This window comes from Opisthocomus hoazin, chromosome 35 (assembly GCF_030867145.1).
Source record: "Opisthocomus hoazin isolate bOpiHoa1 chromosome 35, bOpiHoa1.hap1, whole genome shotgun sequence".
In the NCBI taxonomy this organism is placed as follows: Eukaryota; Metazoa; Chordata; class Aves; order Opisthocomiformes; family Opisthocomidae; genus Opisthocomus; species Opisthocomus hoazin.
This window is the reverse complement of record NC_134448.1, coordinates 2,799,348-2,816,352: the sequence shown is the minus strand read 5'-3', so window position 1 is coordinate 2,816,352 and position 17,005 is coordinate 2,799,348. Positions and strand designations below refer to the sequence as shown.

At 64.7% G+C, this 17,005-nt stretch overlaps 1 protein-coding gene across 5 annotated transcripts; it reads right to left on the bottom strand.

The window, feature by feature from the left end:
* Nucleotides 1–578: 578 nt before the first annotated feature.
* On the bottom strand, nt 579–16,939 carry RASAL3 (RAS protein activator like 3). Of its 5 annotated transcripts, none has more exons than XM_075445953.1 (19): nt 16,476–16,939; nt 14,018–14,426; nt 12,223–12,341; nt 12,017–12,101; nt 9,866–9,954; nt 9,668–9,756; nt 9,461–9,593; nt 7,368–7,466; nt 6,073–6,609; nt 5,376–5,520; nt 5,012–5,156; nt 4,337–4,573; nt 3,454–3,655; nt 3,195–3,304; nt 1,628–1,940; nt 1,409–1,537; nt 1,135–1,334; nt 943–1,018; nt 579–864 (listed from the first exon to the last, which is right to left on the bottom strand). In XM_075445953.1, the coding sequence occupies exons 2-19, from the start codon at nt 14,424–14,426 to the stop codon at nt 715–717; spliced, it is 3,267 nt and encodes a 1,088-aa protein (XP_075302068.1). In that variant the 5' UTR covers nt 16,476–16,939; the 3' UTR covers nt 579–714. The 5 variants fall into 5 exon arrangements, with proteins under 5 accessions (XP_075302068.1, XP_075302069.1, XP_075302064.1 ...); XM_075445954.1 differs by having other exon boundaries at nt 3,201–3,304; XM_075445949.1 differs by lacking the exons at nt 12,017–12,101; nt 12,223–12,341; nt 14,018–14,426; nt 16,476–16,939 and adding an exon at nt 10,357–11,930.
* Nucleotides 16,940–17,005: the final 66 nt, after the last annotated feature.

Sequence of the window (17,005 nt, the reverse complement as noted above, 5' to 3'; positions counted from 1 at the left end):
CGTCCCCATGGCCCTGTCCCAAAGTGTCTGCATGGTCTCGATGTCCCCAAAGTGTCCCCATGGCCCTCTCCTGTGGGGTCCCCATGGCTCTGTCACCCCCAAAGTGTCCCCGTGGCCCTGTTCCAAAGGGTCCTCATGGTTCTCTTGTCCCCAAATTGTCCCCACAGCCCTGTCCCAAGGGTCCCTATGGCTCTCTTGTCCCCAAAGTGTCCCCATGGCCTTGTCCCAAAGGTCCCTGTGGCTCTGTGGTCCCCAAGTTTTCCCCGTGACCCTGTTCCAAAGGGTCCTTGTGGCTCTGTTGTCCCCAGAGTGTCCCTGTGGCCCTGTCCCAAAGTGTCCGCTTGGCCTCGACATCCCCAAAGTGTCCCCATGGCCCTGTCCCAAGGGGTCCCAGTGGCTCTGTTGTCCCCATCACTGCCGCGAAGGGTCCCCATGACCGTGTCCCCAAGGGTCCCCGTGGCCCTGCCATCCCTGCCACTGCCCCAGGTCCTGGGATGTCCCCGGCAGGCGTAGGGTGCTGGGGACAGGGTGGGGTTGGGGACAGAGCCTCGAGTGGTGGCAGGACACAACCGAGCACCTTGTGACGGTGACACCAATGCTGTTTATTGCCCGGGGAGGAGACACCCCACGGGATCGGGATCAAACACCCTTCAGAAAGACCCGGGAGACGGCGGTGGGTGACTGGTGACACGCTGGGGACATCGGGCCAGCCGGTTACACGCTGGTGGCCTGAGCGTCGTCACCACTCTCGTCCCAACCCCGTGCCGGCATCCAGTGTCCCGTCCTCCCGGGGTGACCCAGGGCTTGGGCGACGGCACCCCGCAGCTCCGCCTGGTCCCTCTCCAGCGCCGACAGCCGTCTCTGCTGCGAGGGGACCGCGTCAGCGCCCACCCGGGTCCCCCTCGTCACCCGCGGGTGCACCCACGGCGTCCCGGTTCTTACCAGCTCTCGGCTCTTCTCCTCGCTGGTCTTCAGCCTCTCCAGGTCCTTCTTCCTCGCTCCTTCAGCCGCCGTCAACCTAATTGACGAGCCGAGACGCCGACCCGGTGGTGGGGGACCCGCTGACGTGGGGCACCCACTGGTTTTGGGGTACCCACCGGTTCTGCGGCACCCGCTCCCCGTCTCTGTCCCTACCTGGCACCCAAATTGGCCGCACGGGCGTTCGCCTCGTCCAGCTGCTGCCGGAGAAGCTCGAGCTGCTCGCGGTGCTGCCCCTGCTCCTGCCGCAACCCGCGGCGTTGGGCTTCCGCCTCGCCCGCCCGCGTCTCCGCCAGCCGTAACTGCTCCCGGTTCTCCGCCACCTCCTTCCGCAGCGCCTCGATCAGCCGCCCGTGCTGGACGGGGGACGAGGACGGGGTGTCAGCGTGGCTCCCCGCCGGGTCTGGCCACCGCCCGTCCCCGCCGTTACCTTCTCCAGCGGGCGGATGGCGTAGAGCTCGCCCTGCGCCGCCGCCGCGGCCGCCTCCTCCGCGTAGCGCTGCCACGGCACCGTCGATTTGCGCGGCAGCGATGCCGATGGGCGCAGCTTGCCGTGACCCTACGGCACCGGCGGTGCTCGTTAACGCCGCCGTGCTCTTCGGATCGCCAGCCCAAAGGCGAGGGTGACATGGCGGCTGCCGTGGCTTACCGGGGTGGCGCGGGGAACCGGGGACCCCAGGTTGTCCTCAGCTGGTGGCTCTGCCACGTGCTCGGTGCTGCTCTGCTTCCGTAGGCGCCGGGCGGCTTTGCTCTGTGCCGGCACGCTCTGGGTGCGGTGCACATTGCGGCGTTCCCGGCTGGGTGGCGGTGATGGCACCGGTGCCGGCGATGGCTCCGGTTCCGGCCCGTCCTCCCGGCCCCGGACGCGGCGGATGCTGATGAGAGACTGGCTCTTGATGAGGGGGCTGTGCTTGCTCAGGTCCCGGGGTGGCACGAAGCCTGGTTTGAAGCTCTCTGCTGGGCTGAGGGGAGATGGGGTGATGGCACCGCCGGGTACCAGGGCCAGAACCGTCCTGAACTCAACCAGGAGCAGAGGGACCCAAACCCCGTTGGGATCTGCTCCCAGCCTGGACCTGAAGCATCTAAAATATATCCAGGACCAGAGACATCCCCCAAACTCATCTGGGACCAGAACCATCCTCCAAACCCAACTGGGACCAGAACCATCCCCCAAACCCTTCTGGGACCAGAAACATCCTCCAAACCCAGCCAGGACCAGACACATCCCACAAACCCAGCTTGGACCAGAAACATCCTCCAAACCCAGCCAGGAGCAGAGATATCCCACAAACCCAGCTTGGACCAGAAAATTCCTCCAAACCCAACTGGGACCAGAAACATCCCCCAAATCCATCTGGGACCAGAACCATCCTCCAAACCCGACTGGGACCAGAAACATCTCCCAAATCCATCTGGGACCAGAACCATCCTCCAAACCCAACTGGGACCAGAAACATCTCGCAAATCCATCTGGGACCAGAACCATCCTCCAAACCCAACTGGGACCAGAAACATCCCCCAAACCCAGCTTGGACCAGAAAATTCCTCCAAACCCATCTGGGACCAGAAACATCCCCAACCCCAACTGGAACCAGAACCATCCCGCAAACCCTTCTGGGACCAGAAACATCCTCCAAACCCAGCCAGGACCAGAGACATCCCACAAACCCAGCTGGAACCGGAAACATCCTCCCAATCCAACTGGAACCAGAATCATCCTCCAAACCCATCTGGGACCAGAAACATCCACCAAACCCAACTGGGACCAGAACCATCCTCAGAACCAGCCTTGACCTGAACGACCTCAAGCCCAGCTAGAACGAGAGTCACCCCAAACCCAGGGAGGACCAGAACCAGCCTGAACGTGGCCAGGACCAGAAACCCCCCTTAAATCCATCTGGGACCAGAACCAGCTCCTGGACCCAGTCTGGACCGGAAGTGTTCACCAAATCCAGTCCAGACCAGAACCATCCCCTGAACTGGGACCAGAACCATCCCCTGCCTGGACCACAGCCATCTGCTAGACCCAGAAACCAAAACCATCCCCTGAACCCAGCTGGGACCAGTGATTCCAAGCCCATTCTGGACCAGAACCATCCCCTGAACCCAGCCAGGACCAGAACCGCCCCAAACCCATCCTAGTGTCACCCCTCTACCAAAGCTCCTCCTGGCCCCACGTGTCCACCTTGATCCCATGTGTGTCCCTGTTCACCCACCGGTACCTTCGCTCTGTGGTGGAGCTGAGCCGGACGGAGACGGGGACAGGGGTCCCCTCCCTGATGGCGGTGAGGATGGTGGGAAGGGGCTCCAGCTCCTCCTGCGTGGCCTGCCAGGACAAGACAAGGATGTTATGGGGACACTGGGCAGCCTTGGGGTAGGTGCCATCCATGGGGCAGTGGACAGCAGCTCTGTGTGTGGAGAGAAGGAGGTGGCCAGTCTTGCCAGCTACCCCTGGGGACAAACAGGTGGTGGCACCTGGTCCAGGCTGGAGAAGATGTCACAAAGCAGGAGGTGGAGAGTGGCAAGTTCCAGGGCCAGGTCCACGTAGCCGTCGTAGGTGGCCATGTGGACGCTGCTCTCGGGGTTGGCCACACTCTGCAGGAAGGTCGTCATGGTGCTCCAGTTGTGCTCCAAGAACTCATTCATGAAGCCCATGTAGGCCTCCTTCTCGCCAAACCTGGAGACCACGATGTCCGGTTACCTGAGGGCCAGGCGATGGCCTGGGCCACCACCTTGGTCATGGGCCAGGCCACCTCCAGGATCACGGACCAAGTCATTGCAATGTCCCTGCTCCATGTCACCACACTGTCCACAGGCCAGGATGTGGGTGAGGACACTGCCACGTTCTTGGACCAAGCCAAGAACCTGTCCCTGAGCTTGTTCCCATGTCCCTGCTGATGCCCATCCCCATGTCCATCTCAGGGGTGGTGCCCGTCCCCATTCCTATCTTCCATTTCTGTCCCCAAGCTTGTCCCCAGCTCCTTCCTAGTGCCCATCCTCATGTCCATCTCAGGGGTGGTGCCCAGCCCCATTCCTGTCCTCCATTTCTGTCCCCAAGCTTGTCCCCAGCTCCTTCCTGGTGCCCATTCCCATCCCAGGTCAGGCCACCACAGGTGACACACGAGACTCGGCTGCGGCATCAGCCCCACGCATGGAGTGGAGGTGTTCTCTGCTGCCCCATGGCTGGTTCATGGCATGTAGGACATGCTCCACGATGTGTTGGGGGCAACCCTACTGCCCTGTGCCTGTCCATGGCACATGCCACACAGCATGTAGGGGATGTCCCCACCACCCCGTGGCTTCCCCATGGGAATGTCCCTCCCCACCGGTACCGGTGCCGTGCCCTGCCATGACATACGTGGTGAAGTTGGCCAGGTTCTGGATGACCTTGGCCACAAGGGTGAGGGTACGGGCAGTGGCCTCACTCGGGTACTCTTGGACGAGGCCGAAGAGGCTGGGGGACATGATGGCAGGGCAGAGGAACCGCAGGAAGAGGGAGGCCGAGACCAGGCGCTGCCCGATGGGCGCCTTGCCCCGCGCCGTGCACTCCTCCTGCCATGCCGCGAAGATCTCGCCCAGCTCCGCTGGGAAGGCGCTGTGAGGAGAGACATTCTGATGGGTCCTGGGGCAGGTGGGTGGCCCCAGAGACGCCTCTGCTTGCCCACCATGATGTGCTGTGGGTCATGGTGCTCACCATGCCTATGCTTGTCACCATGCCAGTCCCCTGTGCTTGTTCCCAAGGTTGTCCCCAGGTCCTTCCTGGTGCCCATCTCCATGCCAGGGGTGGTGCCAATCCCCAAACCCATCCCCGTGCCCGTCGTTATGCCAGTGCCTGTCCTCCTGCCTATTCCCATTCCTGTCCCCAAGCCCATCCCTGTGGCCAAGCCCATCTCCAAGCCTGTCCCCAGGTCTTCATGGTGCCTCTCCCATTGCCCATGCTGGTGTCCATCCCCAAGTCCATCACTGTGCGGGTGCCCACCCGCATGGCCATCTCCATGCCCAACCCCATGCCCACACAGGGGCTGTCCCTCACTCGCAGGACGTGGCGATGCGCTGGAAGGTCTCCTCGCAGACCTGCCGCAGGTTGTTCTGGTTGTCGGAGAGGTCAAGGCCAGCGCATTTGCTGGGATCGACCTCGCAGCTGTCATCTGAGGTGCAGAGCTGGGCCACGGCCTCACCTGGGCACCAAGGAACAGCCCGTGAGGAGACCGACCAGCCACCACCACGGGGATCGCTGTGATACGCCTCCACCTCATCCTTGTGGACATTCTAAGGGTGTCCTGCAGCCCAGTATGCCCCATGATGCCCTGTAGCACCCTGTGATGTCATGTCCAGGATGTCCTGCACCCCATAACACCCCATAAAGTCCCACAAAGACCTGCAACGTTCAGCCGTACCCAACGTGTCCTGGAGGTACTTGCCCCCCACCAATTTCATGTACTCGTCGATGGCTTTGGTGGCCAGTGTGTTCTCACGGAAGATTAGTGCCTCACGGTCGTCGAAGCGGTCCAGCTCGGCCATGCCAAGGTCGATGAGGAACGACTGCGGGATGGTTGTGTTGAAGGGCTCAGGGGGCACCCATGGCCCCAAACTGACTTGAGCAACCCACCCTGGGAAGTGCCAGGATCTCCCGGCATTCCCCTGAATTGTGTTTCCCATCCCACCCCACTAATCCCATCCCACCCCACACCACCCCACCGCAACCCAACCCAACCCGTCCACTCCATCCCAACCCCACCTAAACCCAATGCAACCTAATCCAACCCGACCCATCCAACCCATCCCAACCCCACCCCAACCCAACTCATCCATCCATCCCAACTCAACCCAACCCAACCCATCCACCCCATCCACTCCATCCCAACCCAACCCAGTTCAACCCTTCCACCCCATCCCATCCCAACACAATCCAACCCATGCCAACTCATCCCAACCCAACTCATCCACCCCATCCCATCCCACCCTAGCTGTCTTGGCAGTCCCAACCCATGATGCCCAGCCCAGCCCAACCGCCATGCCCACAGCACCCCAGGCAGCACCCGTTTTGCCCTCACCCACTCTCCCCACATCCCCCATGGCCAGAACCCGCTTCACCTTGGCTTTCCCAGTGCTCTGCAAGACGCGGACCAGGGCACCGGCCAGCTCCTCCTTGTGCCGCACGGCGATGGTGGGCTCCAGATGGGCACACAACTCCCGGTAATGGAAGGTGATGAACTCAGCCAACTCCTTGTAGCGTACGATGGGCAGCACCCGCACCTCCCGGTAGCGCCCACGCACCCTCACCGACGGCACCCGTTCACCTCCCCCGGGACCGCTCAGTGGGTACCAACGCTCCAGGGGCTGCCGAGAAGCCGCCAGCTCGGCCAAGGGGACGGTGATGGAGGCCATCAGTTGACCGGGATGGTCATCGCGGCAAAGGGCAAGGGTGAGGGCATGGGCAGGTGGTAGGGCAGCCAACTGGAAGAGTTCACCCCAAAAGAGCTCGCCATCGGGACTGGCCACCTTGGCGGTGGTACGGGCAAAGAGGGTGCCATCCAGGTGGAGGTGACAACGGAGACGCCGGCGAGGTGGCAGGTCCCGTGCTTCATACACCCACAGGCTCAGTGCCAGCTCCAGCCGCTCGCAGTTGTCCTGTTGGTGTGGGGGACGTGGGTTGGGGGTCAAGGGGACAAGGTGGATATGGGGGGAGTGGGTGAATCTGAGGAGGGATTGTGGGAGGACAGAGCGCAGGGGACAGGGAATTCTGTGGGTGGACATGGGGATGGGGGGGAATGGGGACAGGAGGAGTCATGGGCAATGAGGGGGACATGTGGGGATGGAGGGGACATGGAGGGACAGGAGGGGACACGTGGGAATGGGTGGGACAAGGAGGAAAAGGAAGGGACATGGAGGGACAGGAGGGGACATGGGGGACAAAGTAGGAGAAGATATGGGGGGACAGGGTGGGAATGGGGACAGGAGGGGATGTGGAGGGACAGGAGGCGACATCGAGGACAGGAGGGGACATACGAGACAGGGCAGGACATTGGGGACAGGAGGGGACCGGGGGACTGGAAGGGACATGGGGGACTGGGAGGGGACATGGGATTCGGTGGAGGGACTTGGAGATGGGAAGGGGACAGGAGGGGACATGGGGGACAGGAGGGGACACGAGAGGACAACCAAGCCCTCCGTGAGACAACAGGTCACAAGGGGACACAGGGCTGTGGGTGCCTGCAGGGCTCCAGGGTTGGGGTGGGACGTTCGTGCCTCAGTTTCCCCACCCAGCCCTGCCAGCAGACCTCATCCTGCCCAATGGGGAGACAGGAGGGCAGTGGGTGGCCCCTCGCATCGGGGTGCTGGGGGTTCCCGCCCCCAGGGGTGGCCCATGGGTGTCCCTGTGGTCCCACCTTGTTGGGCTGCACGGTCCGGCGCAGGTTCTCGATCCAGCGGTCGCGTTCGGCCAGGGACGTGCACCCGAAGGACCGGCTGCCCTCGCCCGTGATGATCTGGGTGCAGGGAGGGTGTCTGGGGTGGGGTGGCACCCTAGGGTGCCTGTGGGGGCTGCACTCAGGGGCTCTGGGTGCCCACGGCTAAGGGCTGTGCTGGGGTGTCCTTTTGGGGTGTCCTGGGTGCCTCTCCAGGGTGCTCTGGGTAGCCTGGGTGCCTGTACAGGGTGCCTTGAGCACCCCAGGTGCCCTTTTAGGGTGCCCTGGGTGCCTGTGCAGGGTGTCTTGGGTGCCCTGGATGCCTCTCCATGGTGCCCTGGGGTGCCTTGGGTGCTCTTCCAGGGTGCCATGGGTGCCCTGGGCATCCTGGGTGCCTCTCCACCTTATCTAGGGTGTCCTGGGTGTCTGCGCAGGGTGCCCTGGGCAGTCTGGGTGCCTCTCTGGGGTGTCCTGGGTGCCTCTCTGGGGTGTCCTGGGTGCCTTTTTAGGATGCCCTTGGAGCCCTGAGTGCCTCTCCAGGGTGTCTTGGGTGCTCTGGGTACCTTTCCAGGGTGCCTGGTATGCCCTGGGTGCATGTGCAGGGTGCTTTGGGTGCCCTGGATGCCTCTCCAGGGTGTCCTGGTGTACCTTGGGTGCTCTTCCAGGGTGCTATGGGTGCCTTGGGTACCCTGGATGCCTCTCCATCTTATCTAGGGTGTCCTGGGTGTCTGTGCAGGGTGCCCGGGGCACACTGGGTGCCTCTCCACCTTGTCTGGGGTGCCCTGAGTGCTCTGGGTGCCTCTCCGGGCTGCCTGGGGTTCCCTGAGTGCCCATCTAGGGTGCTTAGGGTGCCCTGGGTGCCTATTCAGGGCACCCTGGGTGCCTCTCCACCTTGTCTGGGGTGTCCTGGGTGCCCTTCCAGGGTGCTTAGTGTGCCCTGGGTGCCTGTCCAGGGTTCCCTGGGTGCCCCAGGTGCCTGTGCACGGTGCTCTGCATGCCCGTCCAAGTTGCCTGGGGTGCCCTGGGTGTTTTGGGTGCCTCCCCGGGCTGCCTGGGGTGCCCTGAGTGCCCATCCAGGGTGCTTAGGGTGCCCTGGGTGCCTGTCCAGGGTTCCCTGGGTGCCTATGCAGGGTGTTCTAAGTGCCCTGGGTGCTCTGGGTGCCTCTGTGGGGTGCCCTGGGTGCTCTTGCATGCCCCTCCGGGGTGTTCTGGGTGTCCCTCCAGGTCTCCTGGGGTGCCCTGGGTGCTCTGGGTGCCTCCCCAGGGTGTTCTGGGTATCCCTCCAGGTCTCCTGGGGTGCCCTGAGTGCTCTGGGTGCCTCTGTGGGGTGCCCTGTGTGCTCTTGCATGCCCCTCCGGGGTGTTCTGGGTGTCCCTCCAGGTCTCCTGGGGTGCCCTGGGTGCTCTGGGTGCCTCCCCAGGGTGTTCTGGGTGTCCCTCCAGGTCTCCTGGGGCGCCCTGGGTACTCTGGGTGCCTCTGTGGGGTGTCCTGGGTGCCCTGGGTGCTTCCCCAGGGTGTTCTGGTTGTCCCTCCAGGTCTCCTGGGGTGCCCTGGGTGCTCTGGGTGCCTCTGTGGGGTGCCCTGGGTGCTCTTGCATGCTCCTCCGGGGTGTTCTGGGTGTCCCTCCAGGTCTCCTGGGGCACCCTGGGTACTCTGGGTGCCTCTCTGGGGTGTCCTGGGTGCCCTGGGTGCCTCCCCAGGGTGTTCTGGGTGTCCCTCCAGGTCTCCTGGGGTGCCCTGGGTACTCTGGGTGCCTCTCTGGGGTGTCCTGGGTGCCCTGGGTGCCTCCCCAGGGTGTTCTGGGTGTCCCTCCAGGTCTCCTGGGGCGCCCTGGGTGCCTCTGTGGGGGCCTCCCCAGGGTGTTCTGGGTGTCCTGGGTGCCTCCCCAGGGTGTTCTGGGTGTCCCTCCAGGTCTCCTGGGGTGCCCTGGGTACTCTGGGTGCCTCTCTGGGGTGTTCTGGGTGCCCTGGGTGCCTCCCCAGGGTGTCCTGTGTGTCCCTCCAGGTCTCCTGGGGTGCCCTGGGTGCTCTGGGTGCCTCTCTGGGGCACCCAGAGCACCCTCCCAAGCCCATTACCTGAAAGCAAAACTTCTCGCCCACGATGCTGCCGTGCACGGGCCGGACGATGACGTTGTCCCCAGTGAGGTCCAGCTCGGCCGCACTGGGCGGCGGCAGCAGCGACTCCCGTGAACCGCTCCGGCTGGGGACCCTGTGGGGACAGGACCATCACCGGGGCACCCTCACCAGCACCCACATTTCCCCCCACCCTCCGCGGTGCCGTACCTCTCGCCGTCGGGGACCGTCACCACCGGCGTCTCGGCTTTGGGGATGCCGCGACCTTTCCGCTCCCGGAGCCTCTTCCACAACAACCCCTGGACGGGGTAAGGAGACGGCTGCCGTGTCACCCACGGGTGGGGCAGAGCACCCTGGGGGGGTGCTGGGATTGGGGCAGGGGCTGGGATCGGGGTGGGGGGTGCCCACCTTGACATTGCTGAACTGGGAGGTGGAGGAGTTCTCGCTCTCGGTGCTTTTCCCGGCACCCCGGGTGTTCCTCTCATCCGCAGCCGGGTCTGGAGGGGCACCCAGCATCAGGACCCCCTTTTTTTCCCCACATCTCGAGCACCCCAGTACCGTGCTAGGGTTTGGGGGGTGTGGGGGCAGGAGACACCCATATCCCTCCCCTTCCCCTTGGAAACATCAACCAAAGCCAGAGGAAGGACCCAGGCGCCTGGTTCTGGGTGCCGAATCCTGCCGGCACCTCAGCCCTGAGACACATCTGAGCTTCGGGTGCTGCAAACGGGTGCTCATGGGTGCAGGGGAGAAAGGGGCAGGGGGATTCATCCTGCTGCACCAGCTCTGGTGCACAGCCCCGGCACCCAGCCCCGGCGCCGCGACGCCACGACGCCAAGCACCCATCCGGGTCGGTCCTGAACCCGGTGCCGTGTGGGTGCCGTGGGGTGGGGGTCACTCACCTCCCCGCGCGGCGCAGAGCAGCCAGCGGCGAGGGCCCATGGCTGGCGGCGACGCCGTCCGCCCGCGCTGGCGAGGGGCACGGGGAGGAAGCCGAACGCGGTTTATCGCTCGCATCAGCAGGCGCAGCGACGTGGAGGAAGCGGTGACGGCACGAGGCAGCCTCGCGCCCGATGCTTCCTCCGCGTCCCCGGCTCGGTGGGCATAACGCGGCACGGGGCACGGCACGGCACGCGGCACGGCGCGCGGCACGCTGCGTGGCATGGCGTGCGGCACGGCATGGGGCATGGCGTGGTACACAGCACGCGGCTTGGCACGGTGCGCCGCGCGGCATGGGGCATGGCATGGCTCACAAACGGGGCGTGACGTGAGCGTGGTGTGGGACCCGGCACAGGGCACGCGACGTGGCACGGTGTGACACGGGGCTGAGCAGGGTGGACAGCGCGGGGCACAGCGTGGCGGATGGCGTGGGGCACGGCTTGCTGCGTGGCACGGTGCACAACACGGGGCACGGCACAAGGTCCGGCAGCTGGCACGGCCTGGGCACGGCCCGGGGAATGGCGTGGGGCCGTGGGGCACGGCACGGGGCACGGGGCAGGGCACAGACCATGGCTGTGATGCGAGGAGTGGGGCATGGCGCATGGTTTCATGGCATGGCGCGTGGCACGGCGCGTGGCACAGGCATGTCATGGTGCACAGTCCACGGTGCATGGAACAATGCATGGCACAGGCGTGTCGTGGTGCACGGGGCACGGTTCATGGCACAGACCATGGCCATGATGCAAGGTGTGGGGCGTGGCGCATGGTTGCATGGCACGGCGCATGGCGTAGGCATGTCGTGATGCACGGCGCATGGCGCATGGCACGGTGCATGGCTACAGTGTAAAGGAGCGGTGCGTGGTGCCCGGTGCCCGGTGCCCGGTGCCTGGAGCACGGCACGGGGCACGGCCGTGGTTCACAGCGCAGGGAGTGGCGCACAGTGCATGGCCAGACGGTGCATGGCCGCGATGCATGGCGTGGTGCACAGCACAGTGCAGGGCACAGGGTACAGCCACGATGCAGGGCATGGGGCATGGCGCACGGCCACGATGCGTGGCGCAGGGCACAGTGCATGGGCATGGTGCAAGGCATGGGGCATGGGGCATGGACGCGATGCATGGCGTGGTGCATGGTGCATGGACGTGATGCATGGCATGGTGCATGGTGCATGGTGCGTGGCACATGGCCACGATGCACGGCACAGTGTGCGGTGCATGGCATGGTGTGCGGTGCATGGCCACGATGCGTGGCACAATGTACGGTGCATGGCCATGATGCCATGCGTGGTGCATGGTGCATTCTGCCTGGTGCATGGCCACAATGCAAGGCACAGTGCCCAGTGCGTGGCCATGATGCACGGCACGGTGTGTGGTGCATGGTGCATGGCCACGAGGCACAGCACCGTGCACAGCGCACAGCCACGATGCCCGGCACGGTGCCCGGTGCACGGCCACGATGCCCGGCACGGCGCCCGGTGCACGGCCACGATGCCCGGCACCGTGCGAGCCGCGGTGCGCAGCCCAAGAGGTTCCATGCCCCGCACCTGCCCAGGCGCAGCTCACAGCCCCGTGTGCCAGCACCCCGTGGCACCGGTGTGTGCCGGCACGGGGCGAGCTCGCTCACCGGGGTCCCTCCTGGCGCCCGCCGCGTGCAGGTTGGTGCTGTCGGAGGTGGAGCTCCTAGTCCGGTTCCTGCTCCTGCACAAAGCCTGGTGGCACAGAGGGGTCAGGCACCGGCGTCCCCAGCACCCATCTGGGCACCCCGTCACCCAGGGGACGCTGGAACAAGCCCCTGGGTGCCCATGGGGACTCTTGTCCCCATGCCCTCACCTCCTCGTCCCTGCCCACGAGGACCAGATGTCCGTCCACCAGCGAGAAGTTGGAGACATCCCACACCGGGACATCAGGTGCTGGAGCCAGGGGGATTGATGACGTCCCGTGGGTGCTCACTGGGGGTGCAGAGCAGGGTGTCGGGGGAGACTGGGTGCTCACCGTGCCCCCATCACCCGTGGGCAGCGTGGCAGTGCCAGGGGACATGGGGCCATGGCCATGGTATGGTTGGGGTGATGGTGGCAGGGAACATACAGCCATGGCCGTGCCACCGTGTCTGTGGTGATGCTGGTGGACATGTGGCCATGGAGGTGCCACTGTGAGGGTGGTGACTCCAGGGGACGTGTGACCATGGCCGTGTCACCATGGGTACAGTGGTGCTATGGGACATGTGGCCATGGAGGTGCCACCATGAGTGTGGAGATGCTAGGGGACACATGTGTGACCACAGCCCTGCCACCATGTGTGTGGTGATCCTGGTGGACATGTGGCCATGGAGTTGCCACCATGAGGGTAGTGATGCCAGGGGACATATGGTCATGGCCGTGCCACCATGGGCATGGTGATGCTGGGGGACACGTGGCCATCGAGGTGCCACCATGAGGGTGGTGATGCCAGGGGGACATATGGCCATGGCCGTGCCACCATGGGCATGGTGATGCTGGGGGACATGTGGCCATGGAGATGCCACCACAAGCGTGGCGATGCTGGAGGACACATGGCCATGGCCACGCCACGATTGAGGTGGCAATGCTGGGGGACATGGGGCTGTGCCACCATTGGCGTGGCAATGCCAGGCCACGCTTGGCCATGGCCGTGCCGCCATGGGGACAAAGCCGGGTGGCTGCCCTGCCCCGGGGCCCTGCCTGCGCTGTGGGTGGCCCTGCCCAAGCCAAGCCGGTTTTGCCAGATCTGGGTGCTGCAGGGGCTGGCACAGCTCCACGTGCCGCCACTGAGCCCCGTGCTGGGCACACATGGGACCAGGGCCACGTGCGGCCAGGAGCAGGCCCTGGGGCCAGATGGGACCCGGCCATCCTGCACCCATGGGTGCCCCCTCGACCCTGAAGGGCCAGGAGTCACCCACCTACCATCCATCACCCACCACCTCCCAGACCCCAGTGGTTACCATCATCCATCACCACCCATCACACCCCAACCCATCACCCATCACCACCACCCCATTACCCGCTGCATCCCAGATCATCACCCATCTCCATTGCCCACCACCCATTAGCCCCCAACCCATCATCCAGCACCCCAACTCATCACCCATCATCATCACCCATCACCCCTAATCCATCATCCATCATCATCACCCACCACCCATCACCCTTCACCCATCACACCTAATCCATCACCCACCATCATCTCCCACCACCTATCACGCCCCAGCCCATCACCTGTCATCATCACCCACAACCCATCACCCCTCAACCCATCACACCTAATCCATCACCCATCATCATCACCTACCACCCATCACCCCTAATCTATCACCCATCCTCATCACCCACCACCCCTCAACCCATCACCCATCACCCCTAATCCATCACCCACCACCCATCACACCTAATCCATCACCCATCATCATCACCCACCACCCATCACCCCTAATCCATCACCCACCATCATCTCCCACCACCCACCACTCCCCAACCTATCACCAACAACTGCCTATAACCCATCACCCCCCAACCCATCACCCCCAACCCATCACCAACCACCGCCACCCCTATCCCATCGCCAGCGCCCACCACCAGCACCCTGACCCCCACCCTCCCCATCACCCCCATACCTGGAAGAGCATCATGGAGCAACTGCTCAGCCCTGGAACCGCTCTCCACATGACCCTTCCTCTTGGACATGGAGCGCAGGTACTTCTGCAGGGTGGCCTTGCCACCTTCGGGTGCCCGTGTCTCCTTGGTCCCCTTGGAGGGGGCCGAAAAAGCCCGTTGGAAGAGAGACCGACGGGTGCTGGCCTTGGGTGCCCCCAAGCTGCCCTTTCCAGCCCCATCATCGGGGCCATCAGACTCGGGTTGGCTGTAGGAACGTTTCCACCCCTGCAACCGGGTCCAACGCCGGCTGCCTGGAGACCCCATGCCACGCTCGGGTTCCCGGTCACCCATGGGTGCTGCCGTTCGCCATTTGTAGGTCTTCAGGAGAGTCGGTGGCTCAGGTGCCAGCGGGGGTTTCTCCACCTCCATCTGTGGGGTGGGGAGAGCCACGTTGGCCACAGGGTGTCCACGGGGTGCCATGGGGAGTGGGGTGGGCGGGGGTGAGGGCACCCTTGGCTGGGCACCCCCAACCCGGCGTCCCCACCCAGTCACTCCTATCCAGGTGCCAGATCACCAGGGACCCAATATGGGCACCCTGTCCAGACACCCCTACTTAGGTGCCCTCACCCAGTGCACCCACACCCAGACACCACTATGTGGGTGCCCATATCTGGGGACCTCCACCCAAGAACCTCAATCCAGGCACCCCTATTGGGGTGTCCCCACCCAAGAACCCCAATCCAGGCACCCTCATCAGGGCACCCCTTCGTTGTCGCCCCACGTGCTCGTCCTTCTCTGGGTGCCCCTCTCTGGGCACCCATGCCCAGGTATCTCCATCCAGGAACCCCAGTTTGGGTGCCCCTCTTTGGGCACCCCCATACGGGCACCCCTACCTGGGTGTCGTTCTCCAGAGCACCCTCATCCAGGGCACCCTTATCTGGCCACCCTTAACTGGGCACCTGCATCGGGGCACCTCGGGGTGCCCGTTGCTGTGGGGTAGCCCTGCCCACTGAGGGGTCCCCAAATTGTGGGTGTCCATGTCCCCAGGGTGCCCCTGCCCACTGAAGGGTCCCCAGATCGTGGGTGCTCACATCCCTGAGGTGTCTCTGCCCACCAAAGGGTCCCCAAATTGTGGGTGCTCACATCCCTGGGGTGCCTCTGCCCATTGAGGGGTCCCCAAATTGTGGGTGCCCAAGTCCCTGAGGTGCCCCTGCCCACCAAGGGAGCCCCAAATTTTGGGTGCCTACATCCCTAGGGTGACCCTGCCCACCAAAGTGTCCCCAAATTGTGGGTGCTCACATACCTGGGGTGCTCCTGCTATATGAAGGGTCCCAAGACTGTGGGTGCCCATGTCCCTGATGTGTCCCTGCTCACCAAGGGAGCCCCAAATTTTGGGTGCCCACATCCCTGGGGTGACCCTGCCCAATGAGTGGTCCCCAAACTGTGGGTGCCCACATCCCCAGGGTGCCCCTGCCCATTGAGGGGTCCCCAAATTGTGGGTGCTGACATTCCTGGGGTGCCCCAGCTAAATGAGGAGTCCCCAGATTGTGGGTGCCCATGTCCCTGGGGTGTCTCTGCCCACCGAGTGGTCCCCAAACTGTGGGTGCCCACATCCCCAGGGTGCCCCTGCCCATTGAGGGGTCCCCAAATTGTGGGTGCTCACATCCCAGGGTGCCCCTGCTAAATGAAGAGTTCCCATATTGTGGGTGCTCATGTCCCTGGGGTGCCCCTGCCCACCAAGGGGTCCCCAAATTGCGGGTGCTCACGTCCCTGGGGGTCCCACGCCCCATGGGTGCCCACGCCGGCCCCTGCCCCGCACAGCACCCATCCCCATCAGGGTGCAGCGGCACCGTGGGCGCAGCAGCTTCACAATTCAGTGACAGCGGGGCGCGGTGACACCAGGGACACGGTGACACCCAGGCAGATGGCCCGCCACCACCTCGGCCCCGAGCGCAGGCGGGTGCCGGAGATGCTTCCGTCGCTGCCACGGCCGCGTTTCCCCTTGCGCCGCCGCCGCGTTTCCTCCCGGCACCTGCACCCCGCGCCGAGCCCAGGACCCCGCCGGCACCCCGGGGTGCACACATGGGTGCAGGCCAAGGTGAGGGTGGATGGGGGTGGTTGCACCCCCAGGGTCTCCTCACCGTGGCACCCCCAAAAGTGGCCCCGGGTGGAAGTGAGCTGTGGGCGCCCACGGCTGCGGAGCCCGCCAATTTAGGGGTGCCAGCACCCTAGAGCTGCGGAGGGTGCCCAGACTCTTGGCGAGGGGGCATGCCAGGATTTTTGGGGTCCCCACCCCGACTTGCAGCACCCTACAGCGCCCCATCACCCCTCCCCTCCCCTGCAGCACCCCTCACTCCTCAGCGTGCTGCTTCACCCCACCCCAGCACCCCGCATCCCCTGTGCACCCTCGAGGCCGGAGCATCACCCCGGGGTGCCACCCCCCGCCCCGTGTCCCCCCTCCCCATCCCACCGTGGTACCTCGGCTGTTCTCTGCCTGCTCCGACACCCGGACTCGGCCGCCCCGGTTCCTGTCGTGGCTTCCCCATGTGACCAGGCAGGAGTTTCAGTCACACCCTCACCTCCGCCTCTGCCCCGATGATGTTATCGACGCTCCCGGCTGAGCCCGGCTCACGCTCGGCCATGGCTGGGGACATGCAGAGAAGGGGGACCCACACCGGGCCACCCCACGTGGGGGTCCGGGTGTCCCGGTGGCTGCTTTCACACAACCGGCTTAAATGCCATCATTAGGTTTCAGAGTGAACAGGTGCCGGAGACGGCAGCGCCTGGGCGCTATGGTGGGGGTATGGATGTGGGGGTCTCCTTGGGGGTTGTGTGGGGTCTGCAAGGTGGGTTATGGGGGGACAGCGTTGCCTGGGCACATGGCACGCGTGCGCAAACACACACACGTGTGCCACGGCACCCAGCCCTGCAGCAGGTCCTGGGCACCTGGGTCCCTCGCACACGTCCTCTCCCACGGCCACCCTCCACCCCGTGCCTCAGTTTCCCCC